Source organism: Amphiprion ocellaris, chromosome 10 (assembly GCF_022539595.1).
Source record: "Amphiprion ocellaris isolate individual 3 ecotype Okinawa chromosome 10, ASM2253959v1, whole genome shotgun sequence".
In the NCBI taxonomy this organism is placed as follows: Eukaryota; Metazoa; Chordata; class Actinopteri; family Pomacentridae; genus Amphiprion; species Amphiprion ocellaris.
In genome coordinates, this window is record NC_072775.1 from 7,329,639 (window position 1) to 7,345,589 (window position 15,951).

The window sequence follows — 15,951 nt, forward strand, 5'->3', positions numbered from 1 at the left end:
GACAAATCACTCGCCTCCCTCTTCGAACGGTTCGAGACAAAACCCACTGCAAACACTAGCGAAAGCACGAAACCAGCAAGCGTCTGTGGTTACTGTCTGGCTCAAGGGAACACTGTGTGGGCATTTAGTTGGATTATATTTATTTGGTTAGCTCTTGCTGTTGTTTCTTTGAGCTGCGGAGTTTGAATTTCAATCCAAGAAAGACTGTATATCCCTTGATTAAAAATGTTTCTGCATGAAAAAAAACCCCAAAAAGAACTCAATGATATCTTCTATAACATTAAATAAAGGCAGAAATATGGCTCATGGCAGCATTAAATGCTTAATTTGTCATTAAGCAATAAAACTCCTGCAGTTAAAGCAGTATTGTTATGAGTTCATAAACAGTGAATACTTATAGGAACATTTTGGGAAATAGGCTTATTTACTGACTAAGTGATAGCACTGTAATGTCTGTACACTAAATATTAAGAGTGGAAACAGCTAAACTTCCAAGATCCTCATAAAGAGTTTAGGAGAACCAGCTCCGGTCGTATTTTTCATCTTTATGAGCTAAACTGAGAGGAATCTAAGCTAAGAGGTCTCATACTGCACCTGATATTATTGGTTAAACCGGTGTCAGGGTCCACAGCGCTGACACGGCCAACAGTGCAGGCCGGCGGGCAGTTCTCAGAAACGTCCATGTGGTATCGGGCCCGGGAGAACCTCGGAGGCTCATCGGCATCCAGGACTGCTACTCGGATCGAAGCCCTGTCTTTAAAGGGGCCTCGACGCAGGAAGCGAGGGTCCACTATGGGGTTAAGGACTTCCACAGAGAAGGAGTAGGAGCTCCGGCTCTCGTAGTCTACCGCCTGAGGGGGGACAGGGGAGGAAGGTGAAAAGAAGATTTAATGTAGAAGTATATAATCAGCAGGCATAGACAGCCACGTACTGCGAAATGAGTAATGATGACACTTTTTAAGTGCAAGAAATTATGTAAATGTCACATTCAGAAACATCAGATGCGATAGTCTGTGTTTGTGCTTTCATTTGGTCTAATTCTCACACTAAATTTTCCACAGACGACTGCTAAATTACATATCAAAAGCAGAGAGATGGCAAATAATGAATTATTCCAACAGATAACAGCTCACACAGGCCCCGAGAATGGTCACATCTCCGAAAAATCAGCTAAGAATAATTCGGAGTAAATAATATCATGGTTACCTTACATGTTGTGACTTTTCGTTTTTTTTGAAGTGGTACTTTGAAGGTTGTTGTGGGCGGATGCTTAGATGGTGTGGTTCGTGTGAAGTCGGAAGAGACATTCATGAGGTGTTGATGTTACAGCATTTCCAATGAGGTTCTTGATGCTCAAAGAGTTGAAAGGATCCTTCAGAGCTCTGACACTGAAGTAGCTACATGTTAAGGTGACACTGCTGGGAGTTGATGTTTGGATATTCTTGACGTGTTAAAACTAGAGGATATATAGCTGTGGAGTTTACTGGCAGGAAGCTGAATGGTGTTGGTGTGTTTGTGGGAGTAATGAGATTAGAACGGCTTTCCACATGCAGCACAGATAGACGTAAGTATGTGCTACAGTGGGTAGAAATTTTATCTAGTTGTGGCATTGTTTGGCACTGCAGTGTTGGTGGAAGAACAGTGGGCAGGGTGTTAGTGGGTACCTGGCAGGTAGTATAGCATTATTATCATGTTGCAAACATGTTGGTTTAAGCACTGAAGTGAAAGATTGGGCCAAACTGCTCTAAATTTCTGCTTCTGTGAATAGCTTAGTAAGCAAACAATGACCTGCTTTTCAAAAGGCATGAAGTTCTAGATGATCTTTAATATTTTAAGCAAGATTGCTTTATAGTTCCAGATTTTCTAGGTTCATAATAACAAAAAAGGGCCCAAAGTAAAAGTCATGGCACCCAACACGATCAGTACTTAGTAACATCGTCTTTGGCACGGATCACAGCTTTTAAATGCTTTTTGTAGCAGCTGTAACAGTCTTTCTGTTCTTGTTCAGAGGATTTTTTTCCCATTCTTCCTGTGAAAGGCTTCTAGTTCTATGAGATTCTTGGGCTGTCTTGCATGCAATGCTCTTCTGAGGTCTAGATTCTCTATGGTGTTAAGGTCGATGCAAAACCTTCAGCTTGCGCCTCTTAAGGGATGTCTATTACGGATTTTGCAGTGTGTTTAGAATCCTTGCAGAAATTATCTTTTTTTTCATCTTACACTTTTTGTGCAGACACTTAAATTTTTCAGAATTTGCAGGTGTATAATTGAATCCATTCATTCCCCTATCAGTGAAATATTTCCTGTGCTACTGGCTGCAACTCAAGCTCAAAGCATGATCAATCAACCTCTGTGTCGCAGAGGTGTTCTTTCGAAGAAATTCTGCACCCTTTCTTCGCCAAACATACTTCTGCTCATTGCATCCAAAAAGTTCTATTTTAATTTCATCCATTAACACAACTTCTAAAGCTGAATTTTGTGGTGAGGAGGCAGGATAGGTTTTCTTCTGATGTCTCCTCTACGAAGGTCATCACTCCACAGTCTATTAAATCTTGATCTCTTCTGCCGTCAAATGGTGGTTTTGATTACCCTTTTTAGCAACGGTAAATGGTCGGCACTTATATAGCGCCCTTTTAACCTCAGTTAGGTTCTACAAAGCGCATTACAATGTGTTTCTTATTCACCCATTCACACACAATATTGGTGGCAGAGCTGCACTGCAATGTATGAACTGGGAGCAACTTGGGGTTCAGTGTCTTGCCCAAGGAAATTTATACACATGGGAGCTTCAGGGATCAAACTGCTAACCTTTTAATCATTGAACAGTCCACTCTAACACCTGTGCCACAGCTGCAATCATGAGCAGTTCTCATGGGAAGTTTTCCTGGTCTTCCAGGCCTCAACTTGACCTCCACCATTCCCGTTACCTGCCATTTCTTAACTACATTACAGAGAATAAAGTTCCCTGAAACTGCTTTTCTCTCTTCTCATAGCTTTCTATTGCTTTTTGGGTCTCAAGTATTTGTATTTTTACAGTGTTTAGGCAGCTACTAGGAGGAGACCATGGTGGTTATTCCTGGGACAAGGTTTGGGGAGACAGAGGATTTAGAACGCTTTGAAATTTGTGGCCTTTTCTAAAGAGCTAATGAGGTAAAAAAGCTCTAACTGCTAGGGCTGCCCAGACTTTTGCACGGTATGTCATTCCTTTTCTTTCCACTTTCAGGTGGTACTATGCAAAACTAATATACTAATCTTGCTTAAAATGTTAAAAGGAATGTTATATCTTTATGCCCTTTTGGAGATCACTTCACTAATGATGGTGACAGAAATGTGAACGCTTGCATGCCACTGCACAGTATGGAGCTGGAGTTCACTTTGAGTGGTGGCAGAAATTGCCTCCTGCACTCTGCATAGCTGTGACATCAACTGACAATTTCCATAAACAACAGATTTCCCAGTGATGAAAGCGAAAACAGAACCATGCTCCTGCTTTTCATAAAAATGCTTCCCTTGTTTAGAACACCATCTCCATCACCATGGCGACCCCCGCCATCACCATGGAGACTCGTACCTGGCTAGCATTAAAAATTCCTTTGTATCCGTGCATCTACACAGGTGCAGGAGATTTCATTTGGGATAGGGGCTCAGGCCCCTGTGATGGTTTGTTACAGAGAAGTTATGAAGCCTATTTGTCTGAGGTGTCCGTGTGATTGTGTGCCGCTCTCCTGCCAGCGTGGCGCCTCTGAAGCGGAGAGATAGCCTCTGATCTGGTTTGCCGAGATGATTGTTAGTGAGTGCACAGACACACACGAGTAATCACATACATCCACTGTCTTACACAGGCACCCCTGACATACACTTGCGGTTGATTAAATTTCAGAAAAAGTAACATGTTTGTGTCTGGTTCAAAATACCTGTATAAGGCATAAGTAGGCGTGTGTGTAGGAGGGCTTTTGTGTGCAAGTACAAGTGGTTCTTTTGAGCCTGCGTGTCCTCAAACCCACCGTCCTGAAAGTAAGTATGCATATGAATCATCTCGGTCTGATTGGCACAGACAGGCATGTTGGACAGAGGATAAATGGGCTTTGTGGTTATGCGGAATTTTGCCCATCAGATTCAAGTCGGGAAAAAAAAATAATAGCTCTGAGGATACCACCAGCAGTGGGAATATTGATATCCTCTCTCTCTTTCCCTCCATCCTTACTGATCACTCTTTTTCTTGCTCTTTTCTTCTTTCCTTCTAAACTGCTTTACAGAAATCAGCAGTTTTAGAAAGAGGAGAAAATTGATTAAAAATTATGCAGAGAGAAAAAGAAAGAAGTCGAATTGAACGACATTGAAATGCAGGCAATTTGGGGGGAATATCTCTGCAGAAAATGTAAATAAACAAGAGGAACTGTCACGGAGGACAGAGAGAGACGGAGTGTATGTGTGGGAAGAAAAGGAGGGAAAAGGTGCTCTAACGGGGTCCCCATTACTGGGAGAGAGAGACAATCTGTCTGAGGAAGAGAGGTGTCACTTACACTGTGAGCACACACTCATCACCCCCACCCTCCCTCCCTCCCTCCCTCCATACAACACTCCATCACTCCACCTCCCCCTCCTCTGCTACCTCACACACTCCATCACCCACTCCCCAACCCACCCTATGCTTTTTCTTTTTTTTTTTTTTTTTGCCCGGTGTGTGTGCGACAGGTCTCTCTGACAAACCAGCAACACACACCCATCCTTCTACCTCGTACGCCTTTACAAGAAGCACTTATCACGCAGCGACCGGGCCACTCTTCTATTTTGTTTTTTGTTTTTTTTGTCTCCTGATTTGTCTGTCTCATGAAAAATTCCCTCGTTCGTGTTTTCTCACACAAGCGCTCTGTTCTGACTCATGAGGAACTTGTGCACATACATTAAAGAGCAGCTTAAAGTCATACTGATGGTTGTAGCTGCACCCCAATTTGTAGGTTCAAATCCTGGTTGACCAAATTTACATTTTTCAATCCAAATAAAGCATCACATCTGAGTTGGTTTCACAGAATTTTGATAGAACAGACTCTAATGAAGAACTAGAATTGATATGTGCTCGAAGAATAAACTCACTTCAACATGGATTGTACTTGTTTTTTTTTCCATGGTTGTCTGCACCATTTAATGCCAAACAAGACTTCCTGCATCGTGTTCTTTGATAGGCCATTTTTGCAGCATGTAACAGCTGACAGAGTTTATAGAACAGCAGTTGCATAGGCAACGTCGCCACTAACTGCCTGCACGTCACTTGCGCAGCCCTTAGCGTCTTTTTCAGCAGCCAGAAGTGAAAGGAGTAACAGTGACTTCATTTACAGCCGGATCTCGACTTTCTCTGAAGGCTCAGACTGTGATTTAGGGCTGTTTGAACTGCTAGGTTAACATTAATTTAACAAGGCTGTAGCAGCTGTGGAGGAGAGTGAGAGAATAGGGGATACGAACGGATGGTGGGGAAGGTGTGAGTGTGCTGGAAACATTACAACACTGTATTTCCACAGCTGCTCATCTTGTACAATGTGAGTCTTCGTGGTCCTTTTACTAATTGCTGCACATATACAGTACTGTGGAAAGGCTTTCCCACTGAGGATACGAGACAGATCTGATGGTGGAGAAGTTGAAACTGCCCAATAAGAAACCCTGTGGTTCAGTTTAAAGCTGTGTTGGCAAGCAGAAAATATTATGGAAGTTGAACTAGTAAAGGAGTACCATGACAGAGTAGAGCAGAGCAGTTTCTTCCTCGGCAAGTAGACATTTTGAGCCACATGTTTTCTGTGGATTCTGGCTGTCTCAGGGTGATTTCAATATATCTCCTTGCTTCCCTCATTTAGGCCTCTTTCTTGCATCTTAGCTCAGCCCAGTGAGGATACAAGAGAGAGATGAGATGGCAGAGGAGCTGAAGCTGCCCAGTGAGTAATCCTTCGATCCACAGTGTCAGTTTGAAGCCTTGATCACGCTCCTTTGAGGATGTGCACATGGACTGGGGACACTACAGATGTGTTCGTGTTAATATTGAGTTATTTTGCAGTCTGTTTGGAGTCCACTTGAAGGAATACATGAAATACATCGATGCTAATCTGCTGTGCATGCTCATTACTGCTGAGAATGCACACTCAGGCCTTTGTAGTGAATTTTCAGACTGTCAGCATGGACAAATTTTGGGCTGCATGCACTCTCACATACATACACTTTAGCGACCAGAGGAGGTGGGCACGTCTACATGCATTGTGGAGAGCATTGTGGAGGTAGCTAGTAAAGGAGCACAGTGATAGAGACTTCTATGAGGCTCACAGTAGATTGACGTCTACGTATTTCACATATGCACACTACTGTCAAGTGTAAAATTCTAAATTAACAACATAAAACTCTAAAATATTACAACCAAACAACCCAACCAAAAGCCAATTATAACATGTATATCTTGAGATTTTTCTTAAAAGCGTCAATGGAGGCGAAACATCTGATAGAAAAAAGTAGACTATTCCCAATATTTGGACATCCTACTGCAAATTTCCTTTCACCTTGGGCCTCAGTGGTGAAAGAGTTAAGAGCAGCTGTTCTGAGGATCTAAGAGGCAAAGTTTAGACAGACAACTTCTGTAATGTTCCCAGGTGTCAAACCATGCATGGGATTATTAACACTGACCGGTCACGTATGATGTATTGCACAACTGTATAAACTGTCAAATGAAACCAAATGCCACAAGAGCCACAAAGGAGGAGCATTTCTAAATCATGCCACTTGATAATAGACTTCCGTGTAAGATGCTCTTGTGTTTCCTCATTCAAAGCTCTTCCCGAAACCTCTTCTCTCCTCGAGGTGCGTTAAAGTAATTGGGAGCTCCTCCATGATGGCAGATGGGGAAGGATTTCCAGGTCAAGGGAGGAGAGGGGATGCGAAGAGGCAAAAGTTTGCATAATGAAAAGTACCCTCAGTGTCTCCTGCCTCTTCATGGAGTCCCAGACAGACTCCATAGCGTTGACATTAGGGCTCTGCAGGACAACACCATCTGTTCTTGTTGCTGAATATACTTTTCTATGACTCTGGCTATGTATTTGGGGTCGTCCTGCTGCCAGATTAATTTAGGAACAATCGGATGCCTTCTTACATGGTATTGAATGTGATGGATAAGAATCTAAACATATAATATAAGCTGCCAAAAACTCTCATTTCCCTCATAATTTATAGTTTCTGCTGGGGTGTAGGGAATGGAAGTATTTGATTTGCTCTGGAAAATAGAAAATAACTTCTGCTGCAATGAACAGTGTAAAATTAGAGCAGGTTCAACAGGTAATGAAATAAAGTGACCTCAAAAAAATGAATGTGGTGTTGTTACTTTTTACATTCTCCTCTCGTGACATCTTCCCCTTTCTGTTTTACAAATTTCCCACCGCATTAACAAAATCTGAAGAGACGTGCACATGGAAGTGCTTAAATTAAAATGATTTGTTTGGTCATTCAGCAGAATATGAATTATTAACAGCTTTAATAACCTGAACACTTAAGTAATTTATCGAGCAAAAAAAATCCCCTAAATCACTGGCTTGATCTTCGTCTTGTGTAAATTGAATATTTTTCCATTTTCCCTTTTAAAATGCTGCTTGGTAAAAACAAGCCATTTAAACCTAATCTTAATCTTGGACTCAATTTTCTGACCTTTTGCATGTATTCATCCGCTTCTCAAAAAATAATCAACACATTGACAGGGAAAATAATCATTATGGAGCACTTGTACTTGCACACACACACACACACACACACACTTTCTCTAGTTAATACTCCTATACACCCACACACTCTACAAGTGTAACCTTCCTCTGTCCTGTGTTGCTGTGCTCCAGCCGTCCTTTTTGAAATTCAAATTTCTATACAATTTCCCTTTTAAATTTGCTTCGCAGTTAGCAGAAATTAATTAGCTAACCTGCACGCTAGGCTGGCAATACATAATATATCTCTGCTCATAGAGGCTGACCCACAGGCATACATGCTCGGCTGAGAAAACGTGTTGTGTTAATGTGTACGTGTGTGTGTGTGTGCACATATTACAGTGAATGTACATCACTGAAGGGTGAGGCTTCAAATTACAGAGGCGGAGATTCTCCCTGCCTCCACCGTAATTGACTGAAAATAAGAAGATTGAGTAAATCTGCAGGTGAACACATACACACTTGCAGTACGCAGCACAGTGTGTCTATGTGGACCGTGCACGCTCGTGTGTGTTCAGCACCCCGCCGTCCTTGGCGGCTTTAGTTCTTTTTTGATTTTTCTGCATTCTAAATCAAGATCATACATCACATTTGTCTGATGACAAATGCAGCTTTGGACATTTCTGCCAACAAGCACAACTAGAGAGTTGAGAGAACAAAGACGCTTCTAAATCTCCCTTTTGACTTTGTTCTTCCTCTGCCGCCTTCCCTTCTCTCTGTCACTCTTCTCTTGTCTTCTGTCTTATTTCGCTCTCAAAGGTCCCGTGTCTTCCTTTTTTTAAACTTATGAGCAAGACACTGGTCTTTCTGTGTCTCTCTCTTTTTCTCACCCTCTCCGTCTCTTTCTCTTTCTTCCCATCTCTCTCTTTTTCTCCCTCTGAGGAGATTAACACAATCTCTACTCCGCGTGAGAAAACAAACACAGATAATCCTGGGCGCGCTGCTGGCGTGTGACCGAGGATTAGCCAGCCGTTTTAAGTGAGAGCATATGGAAATAATAACGGCAAACTGACACATGCGTGAGCTAGCTTGTCCCCCAGGTACGAAGAATGAAAGGCGCACAAATAGCAGGCTTACACAGCTCACAGTACCCTGAAAACGTACCTCAAAAGGGAACCTCCTGAATAAGGATACAGCAAGATTCGTATTAATGGTGTTGTGACAGGCCTAGTGTTGCGTCTAGTGATTCCACTTTGTTATATGCGTGCTATTAAATACAGTATACATGTGTAATGAGGTGTGGGAAATTGTAGCATTATCTGAGTTTGAATTTTTATTTTTTGTTGCATTAGTGGTTACACATGCAGCTGGGAACACACCGAAGCCTTCGGTGCATCATCACCTGTCACCTCCATGAGCTCACTGTCATCTTTGTCTTTTTTCTTTTCCTGCAATTGCTCCAGGTTGTGGAAGTTGCTGAGATCTAGATTCGATTTCAAGGAAAACCTTAACCTGCAGCCACCAACCATCTGAATGTCACCATGTGGCCATTAGGGGGCACTGCTGCAGAACAATGTCAAGGAGCTGCTCCAGAGTGTTTTATGCTAATTCTTCAATTACACTGTGGCCTTGTTCATATGCTGTATCAAAAGTCTATTAGCAGCAATATGTACATTTATTAACGGCAATGTGTAATAAGTAAATAAGTGGAGTGGAGCAGAGCTGACCACTTGGGGAGTGGAGAGGACTGGAAATGAAGGCTGGCGGAATAAAAACAGAAGACGAACTACAAAAGGGAGAGGAAAGGAACGAATGGATTGTTGATGTGTGTATTAGTATGTAACTGTGTGTCGTTTTGTGTTTGAATGCGAATGAGGGCAGAGCCGGGGCTGAGTCAGAGCCACGGACAAAAAAAAACCACACAGTCTGACATGGCCTCCAGACACAAAACAGAGCGAGGACGACGAGGTGAAGGAAGATACGGGGTGAGGAGGGAATATATGTGCGTGTCTCCCCCCTGTCTCCCCATGCACTGCTTATTTGGACACGTGTGGAGATCAGAGAGAGGGAGGGAGGGAGGGAGGGAGGGAGAAAATGCAGAGAGACAGCGGCTGATGATGGGGTAGAGAGGGGGTAATGGGAGGGGTGGAGATAGAGGAAAGGGGAGAATAAGGGAAGGAGAGAGAAATCTTTTTATTGCTGGGGGTCTCTGTGGGCCTGACAGTAAATAAGCAGTGATAAGCAGCAGGCGGCTTCAATCGGCACTCAGACTTGCAGGCTGTTAATGACCCAGCTTCTCTGCCGCGTCCCTGCCTCACCCATCGCCCTGCCGTGGTGATACCACGTTCTCCTCCTCCTCCTCCTCTTCCTCGTCTCGCAAGTCTGATTCCCTCTGTCTGCAATCCCCTTCTTCTCCTCCATTTTCTAATCACACATTCTCTCTTAGCCTTATTTTTAACCATCTTCCAAATCCTCGCTCGCTCTCCCTGTTTCTTCCTAATCTGCTGTTAACCCTCCTGCAGCTCCCACCCACCTCCCATCTGACACATCATTCTGAGGTAAGCGTCCCTCTCCTTCATCCCCAGATGAGAAATTGGTGCCTCCTCGTAGCTCTTTCTTCCCCTCCTCATTCCCCAGCAGTTTAAACACAGGGAGCTGCGAGGTCAAGTGTGTTTTATTGATGCGTGCCTCAGTATATATATATATATATATATATATATATATATATATATATATATATATATATATATATATATATATATATGTATATATATATATATATATATATATATATATATATATATATATATATATATATATATATATATATATATATATCTGTGTGTGGTTTATTGGTGCTTGTGTAGGTGTGGGTCTCTGTCTTTGTGTGTGTGTTTGAGGGAATGCAAGTCGTAGATCAGCGGTTAAAGAGATTCAGCCCACAGCAGCAAGATGACCAGCAAGGTCAAGGCCGACTCTGTGGCAACACAAATTGTTCCGCTTGGAAATCCTTCCTTCTCCGGAGGCACACAGATCATCTGGTTCCCCTGTTAAGAATTCTTCACAGGGCCGAAGCTGTCTGCCTCCAAAAGAATGGACGTCGGGGCATTTATTAACGCAAAGCTGAACATATGCACACACACAGAAAGCAGGCATGCTTTTTCATTAGATTTTTTTTTTGTTTTTTTTTTTTGTTTGTTTAACGAAGTGGAAACTGAGGGGGAGCTTAGCGCTAATTTTACGCTTTGTTTGTTTTAATTCTATTAGTTGTAGCCTATCTAACATGTTTTTCATTAGTTGTGCGTGGATTCCCTGAAAGGCTAAATCCCTTTTTAACCTATTCAAGTCAGATTCTTCTCTGCATCACACCCACCTTTACCCAAAATCCCAACACCTACTAGGGCTGCAGTGGATGTAAATCCTTGGGAAACAGTGCCTTGCAGCGTATTCGATCCGTGTCCGTCTATCAAAATACTTCCACATGTAGTGTAACCTGTGATTCTACAGTTTTATTTAATTCTTTGCACGTAACAGCAATCTCGCTCTAATCTATTTCTCTGCCGCTCTCGGCGCCTCTGCGGAGGGATTAAAGCAGCACAAAACAGCATGAAGGAGGCCATGTTGAAATAGTAATTGTGCGTTTTGTTTTCCATTCTTTGCTTGGTGTGGCTGAGTCCGGTGGGAGGAATATTGCGGGTGGGAGGTGTTTACTGTATTTGTTTACATGTAATTTTCCTGCCCTGTTTGCCTGTCGGCCGCCAGTCACCCAGCACTTGTTGAATTGATCGATTCTCCTTTTGATTCCCCTCCCCTTCTCCGCTTTCTCTTCTCCACTCCGTCTTCCTGTTGCCAAGCTGCCTCCCTCCCAATCTGTAAGTTTTTAAAATTCATTTTACTATTTCTCTTTTTTTTATTTAGCTATTTCCTTGCCTTTCTGGATGTGTATTTCTACCTGCCTGTGCCTTCACTCTCTTCCTGTGCTAATTTCTCTGTAAGGCTGTCAGTGTTTTCACAGCTCTTGCTGTCTCTGCATCTCCCTTCTCTTTGCACATCTCTCTCTGGTTGCTTCTTCCTCTTGCTCCCTTGTTATGCTGCACTCTCTGCTGTCACTGCTTCCCAGGACCTCATTTTAACACTCCTCCCTCAGCTCTCCCATCTATTCTCTCCTTCTCCATCCACACTTCTTCCCTTCATTCCTGGGTCCTTGCCTTCGATTTCTTTCTTCTTGCATCTCTTACCGTATCCAGTCCTCTCCCTACCCCTCTGCTTCTCTTCAAAGGAGCTCATTCCTGGCTTGGAAATCCTGCTCTACACACCACCTCCAGGTGCGGATTGTTTTTAACGAATCCTACAAACCCAAGGCAGAGAAGTGACACGGTGATAAATTCACACACACACACACACACACACCATCCCTGCATGCACACAAACTGGTGCACGGAACACATGACCACACAAACATACCAAAACACTCAGGTAGTCACCAGTCAAACACACAGAATGCTACAAAACAGCAAGAGTTTGGGCAGGTTTTACCTCATTTCTGCCGTTTGTCTCTATTACCTGAAAACAAGATTCCTCCAAAATGGCAACCTTTTCCGAAGATTCATGAGTGTTTGTTTTTTACTTCGACATATCTGAAATACTAAAAACTGCCAGATTTCAATGCTTCGATATAACGTCTACCATAGCTGTACAACCTTGCATTCTTACAGGATGACAAACTCCATTTAGTGCAGAATAAATTAGCTGAATGACAAACAATGTTGATGGTCTATTAATTTGTAGATTTACCATACATTTTATTTATTCATACCTTTTGAAACTGAACATCTTTGTGTTGGCCACATGAACCTTCTGAACCGCAAGAAGCTTCTGGATGTCTTTGCTCCTGTCACTATTTTACTCACTGTGGGCTCCTTTTTCACAGTAATATAAAGTCTTGCACCTCTATGGGAACAGCACAAACATGGCTTGGAGCAAAGAGAACTCAAAAATGTCTTTGTGCGGTATAGCACAGTTTAAAAGCCATGAATCACAAAAGAAAGGGGAATAATAGGTAGATTTTCTTTATTTTTTAGTTTACAAAAACTGACTAAACCTGGAATCTACTTGTACAACCTTTGTCTACATGCTTTAGCTGTTCCACTGCTGACACTTTTACAAGCTCTACAAACTGGAACTGTTTTTACGTTACTATGTACATGAACTCGAGAAAGATATTTCACCGAGCTTGCTAACAACTTGCTTCTGTTTACCATTTGTGAACCATGCTGCCTTTGTTTTATTTTCATACTTGTCTCCTCTTTTGTGAGGAATGGGAAACACTGCCTGCAGTTCAGCCGAAACGTTCTTGAATTTTGGTCATGTGACTGTTGCTGACTAATTCATGGCTTTTTGGTCAAGCTGGGGAGCATAGAATCTTTTGTACAGGATATGGTGCAAATGGTTTAATTTTGGCACATTTTAAAATAAGACATAAAGAATAAATTGAGTGTCATTAAACATCATGATTTTTCAGGTTATATTCAGTTTTTTACCTGATGTAACTGCATGCTACACATGAGGAAAAGTTGAAAATCTGGCAATTATTCTTGTTCTAACAGTTTATTCCTCGGAAAATGGTGCAATTTGGATGGTTTTTTTTAACAATAACATCCTCTGGATTCAAATAGTTGTTGTGACAGACATTTTTTTCACTATTTTTGTACATTTTATGAGCAAAACTATTACTAAATCCTTAAAAAAAATAATGATTATGAAAATAATGATCAACTGCAGCCCCTAATAAAATTTTAAAGGAAGCTCTTTCATCTCAGTTACCTACATTAGGACATTTTAATGTTTTAATAATATTGCTGGAGAAATTCCATATTTTTCTAATTCTCAGCAAATTACACGAAAAAGCAACAACGTGTTGATCCGTGTCTCAATATTCTCCCTGTTCTGCAGCCTGTCTGCGGTGTTCAGCCTCAAGGCGATTAGTCCCCACTGAAGACATAAAAATCTTTAAAAACAAGTCCTAGAAGTACACTTTCTTCATGTAAACAGGCTGACTAATTTCCTGAAACAGCTGAGCACCGTGGTTTTTTTCAGTCATCTATCAGCAGCAGATTTGTTCTAGCTGGAACACATCCTTGGCATTTCTTGCAGCAGGACAGAGTGTGTGGCCTGGTGTGGAAATGAACCACGATGTGCATTCATGAGGGCACTTGGCGCGTTGGTGTGGCTCGCTGATGTGATTTTAATGGTTTTTGGACAACAATAGAGGGATTTATCGTAATATACTCCACATCATGAGCACGCACTCACGCCTGCACACGCTCGGTGGATATGACACAAAGCGTGCTCACACACACCCTCTCTGAGTGACAACCCGCGGCTCGGGGAAACGCCGGAAAACATTAAACGAGACATTATTGAAGTGTCAGAGGCGCCTCTGAAGAGCTCGTTTGAAAGGAAAGCGTCATATCTCCGACTGGCCTCCCACACAGGGCCCTCCTCCCCCATTAAATGTGCGTTACATGTGAGCACAGGCCCCCCCCCGACCCTCCTACACCCCGACATGTATGTAGTTTAACAAGGCATACTGGTAATGAGTGGGTGTCAGCACTCATCACCCCCTCCACGCACACACATCTTCATAAGAATGTGATTATTGGGAATGGCAGGGCAGCTTAGGGAATGTGCTGTTTGAAATTGAAATAATCTAGTATTACACTAAAGGGATCTATTAGCCAGCTGAACTCCCGAATGGAAAAGCAGCGCCTCATTGATCCTCCTGTACATGTAAAAACCTTCACTTCAGCGGTGGTCAAAACACTCCTCGCTACAAATTGCACTCAACTCGGGTTGCTGACAACATTTGCATCTGGCTGCTTTGATTGAGTTTGGATGTTTCGCCGTGTTTTGCTGCAAACAGATGGAAATATCGATTAAGGGGGGTAAAAAAAAAAAGGAGGATGGTTTGCAGGGAGCGAGTCAAGCAGGAAATCAGTTTGTCAGAAACCCATCAAATGCTCTCGTCTGGTGGGGAGTCAAACGAGGAGAAAAGGTAAGATGAATGCAGATAAGCCGTTCTAAAAGCCTTAGCTCAAAAGGCTGCTCACTGATGAAGCGTGTAAAATCTTAGAGGCTTATACAGTAGCTTTGTGTCTTTTCCAGGTAATTCCAGGTTAATGGGTTTATAGACAAACTGCTGTTAGCTTTGAATCACAGACAAAACAAACCTCTTCTCCAAAGGCCTGCCCACGTTACCCGTGTCATCGCCTCTCCTCCCCCTCATCATCTGTTCCGCATCTCCTTTCCTGCCCTTCTTCCTCTAACCTTTGCGGACTGACTCACTTCTCATCCCCTCCCTCCTCCAGCTTCTCCTCCTCTTCTGCCACCATCCCTCACAACATTCAGCCGACCCTTCCCTCCTCTTGCACACACTCTATTCCAATCCCTCCATCCATCTGTCCGCCCCTCCATCTCCATCATCCTCCTCTCACCTTGTTGAGCGTGATGACGGCCTCTTGGTTCACTCCGGTGATGTTGAACGTGTCCCCCGTCTCCCCCTCCAGGATGGTGTAGTCCAGCTTGGCGTTCTCGCCCAAGTCGGCGTCAGTCGCGGAGATTCGCCCGATTTCGGCGCCTGGGATGGCCAACTCGGAGACGGAGAAGGACCACATACCTGGGAGAGAACACTTGTTAGAGAAACTCTGGCATTTCATTAACTGTGATACGCTTCATTTGCCACTGAAACATTTAATTTTGTCTTTTGAACTGTTTTCAAATTGCTGTTCCCCCACCTGTGCTGAGCCAATATTTACAACATTTCATTCAGACGAGGCAGCATTCAATTTAACAGAACTGAGAGGATGAAGGAGAGAGATAAAGGAGAGAGAAAAGGCAGACTGTGCGTTTGAGCACGGAGATGTTATTAAAAAGCCAGGTAAAATATGGCCAGAAAACCTGCCGCAAAAATAACTAAATCAAAAGGGGCCGGGATTAAAAACCAGAAGGAACAGAGGCGATAAAGAAAGAGAAGTGATTACAGTTAGGAGACGCCGCTTTGTCTTCCTCTACAACATTTGAACTTGATGAACTGAGCTGACTGCTCCTCACAAACAGTCGCTTTTTAGTCTCCGAGTTGTCCGTTCCTTCCTCCTGCTAACAAGCATTAATCATGATAACAGGATCCTTTCATGTGCACTACCTCTACGTTTAAACATGTTGGTTTTCTTTTACTGCTGGGCCCATTAAAGCAGTATATTACGAGTCCTTTTGCTGGCTTTGCAGTTTACATTAT

General features: G+C 42.8%; 1 protein-coding gene across 4 annotated transcripts in view; it reads right to left on the reverse strand.

Moving 5' to 3' along the window:
• Nucleotides 1-15,951, reverse strand: part of LOC111584813 (uncharacterized) — a 174,139-nt gene that overhangs the window by 26,960 nt on the left and 131,228 nt on the right. For all 4 annotated transcript variants that reach the window (XM_035941008.2, XM_023294092.3, XM_055014329.1 and 1 more), the window contains exons 6-7: nt 15,152-15,333; nt 595-851 (exon numbers count right to left, since the gene is read on the reverse strand). In XM_035941008.2, coding sequence (XP_035796901.2) covers nt 595-851; nt 15,152-15,333 — 439 coding nt within the window. The remainder of the gene's footprint in view (nt 1-594; nt 852-15,151; nt 15,334-15,951) is intronic.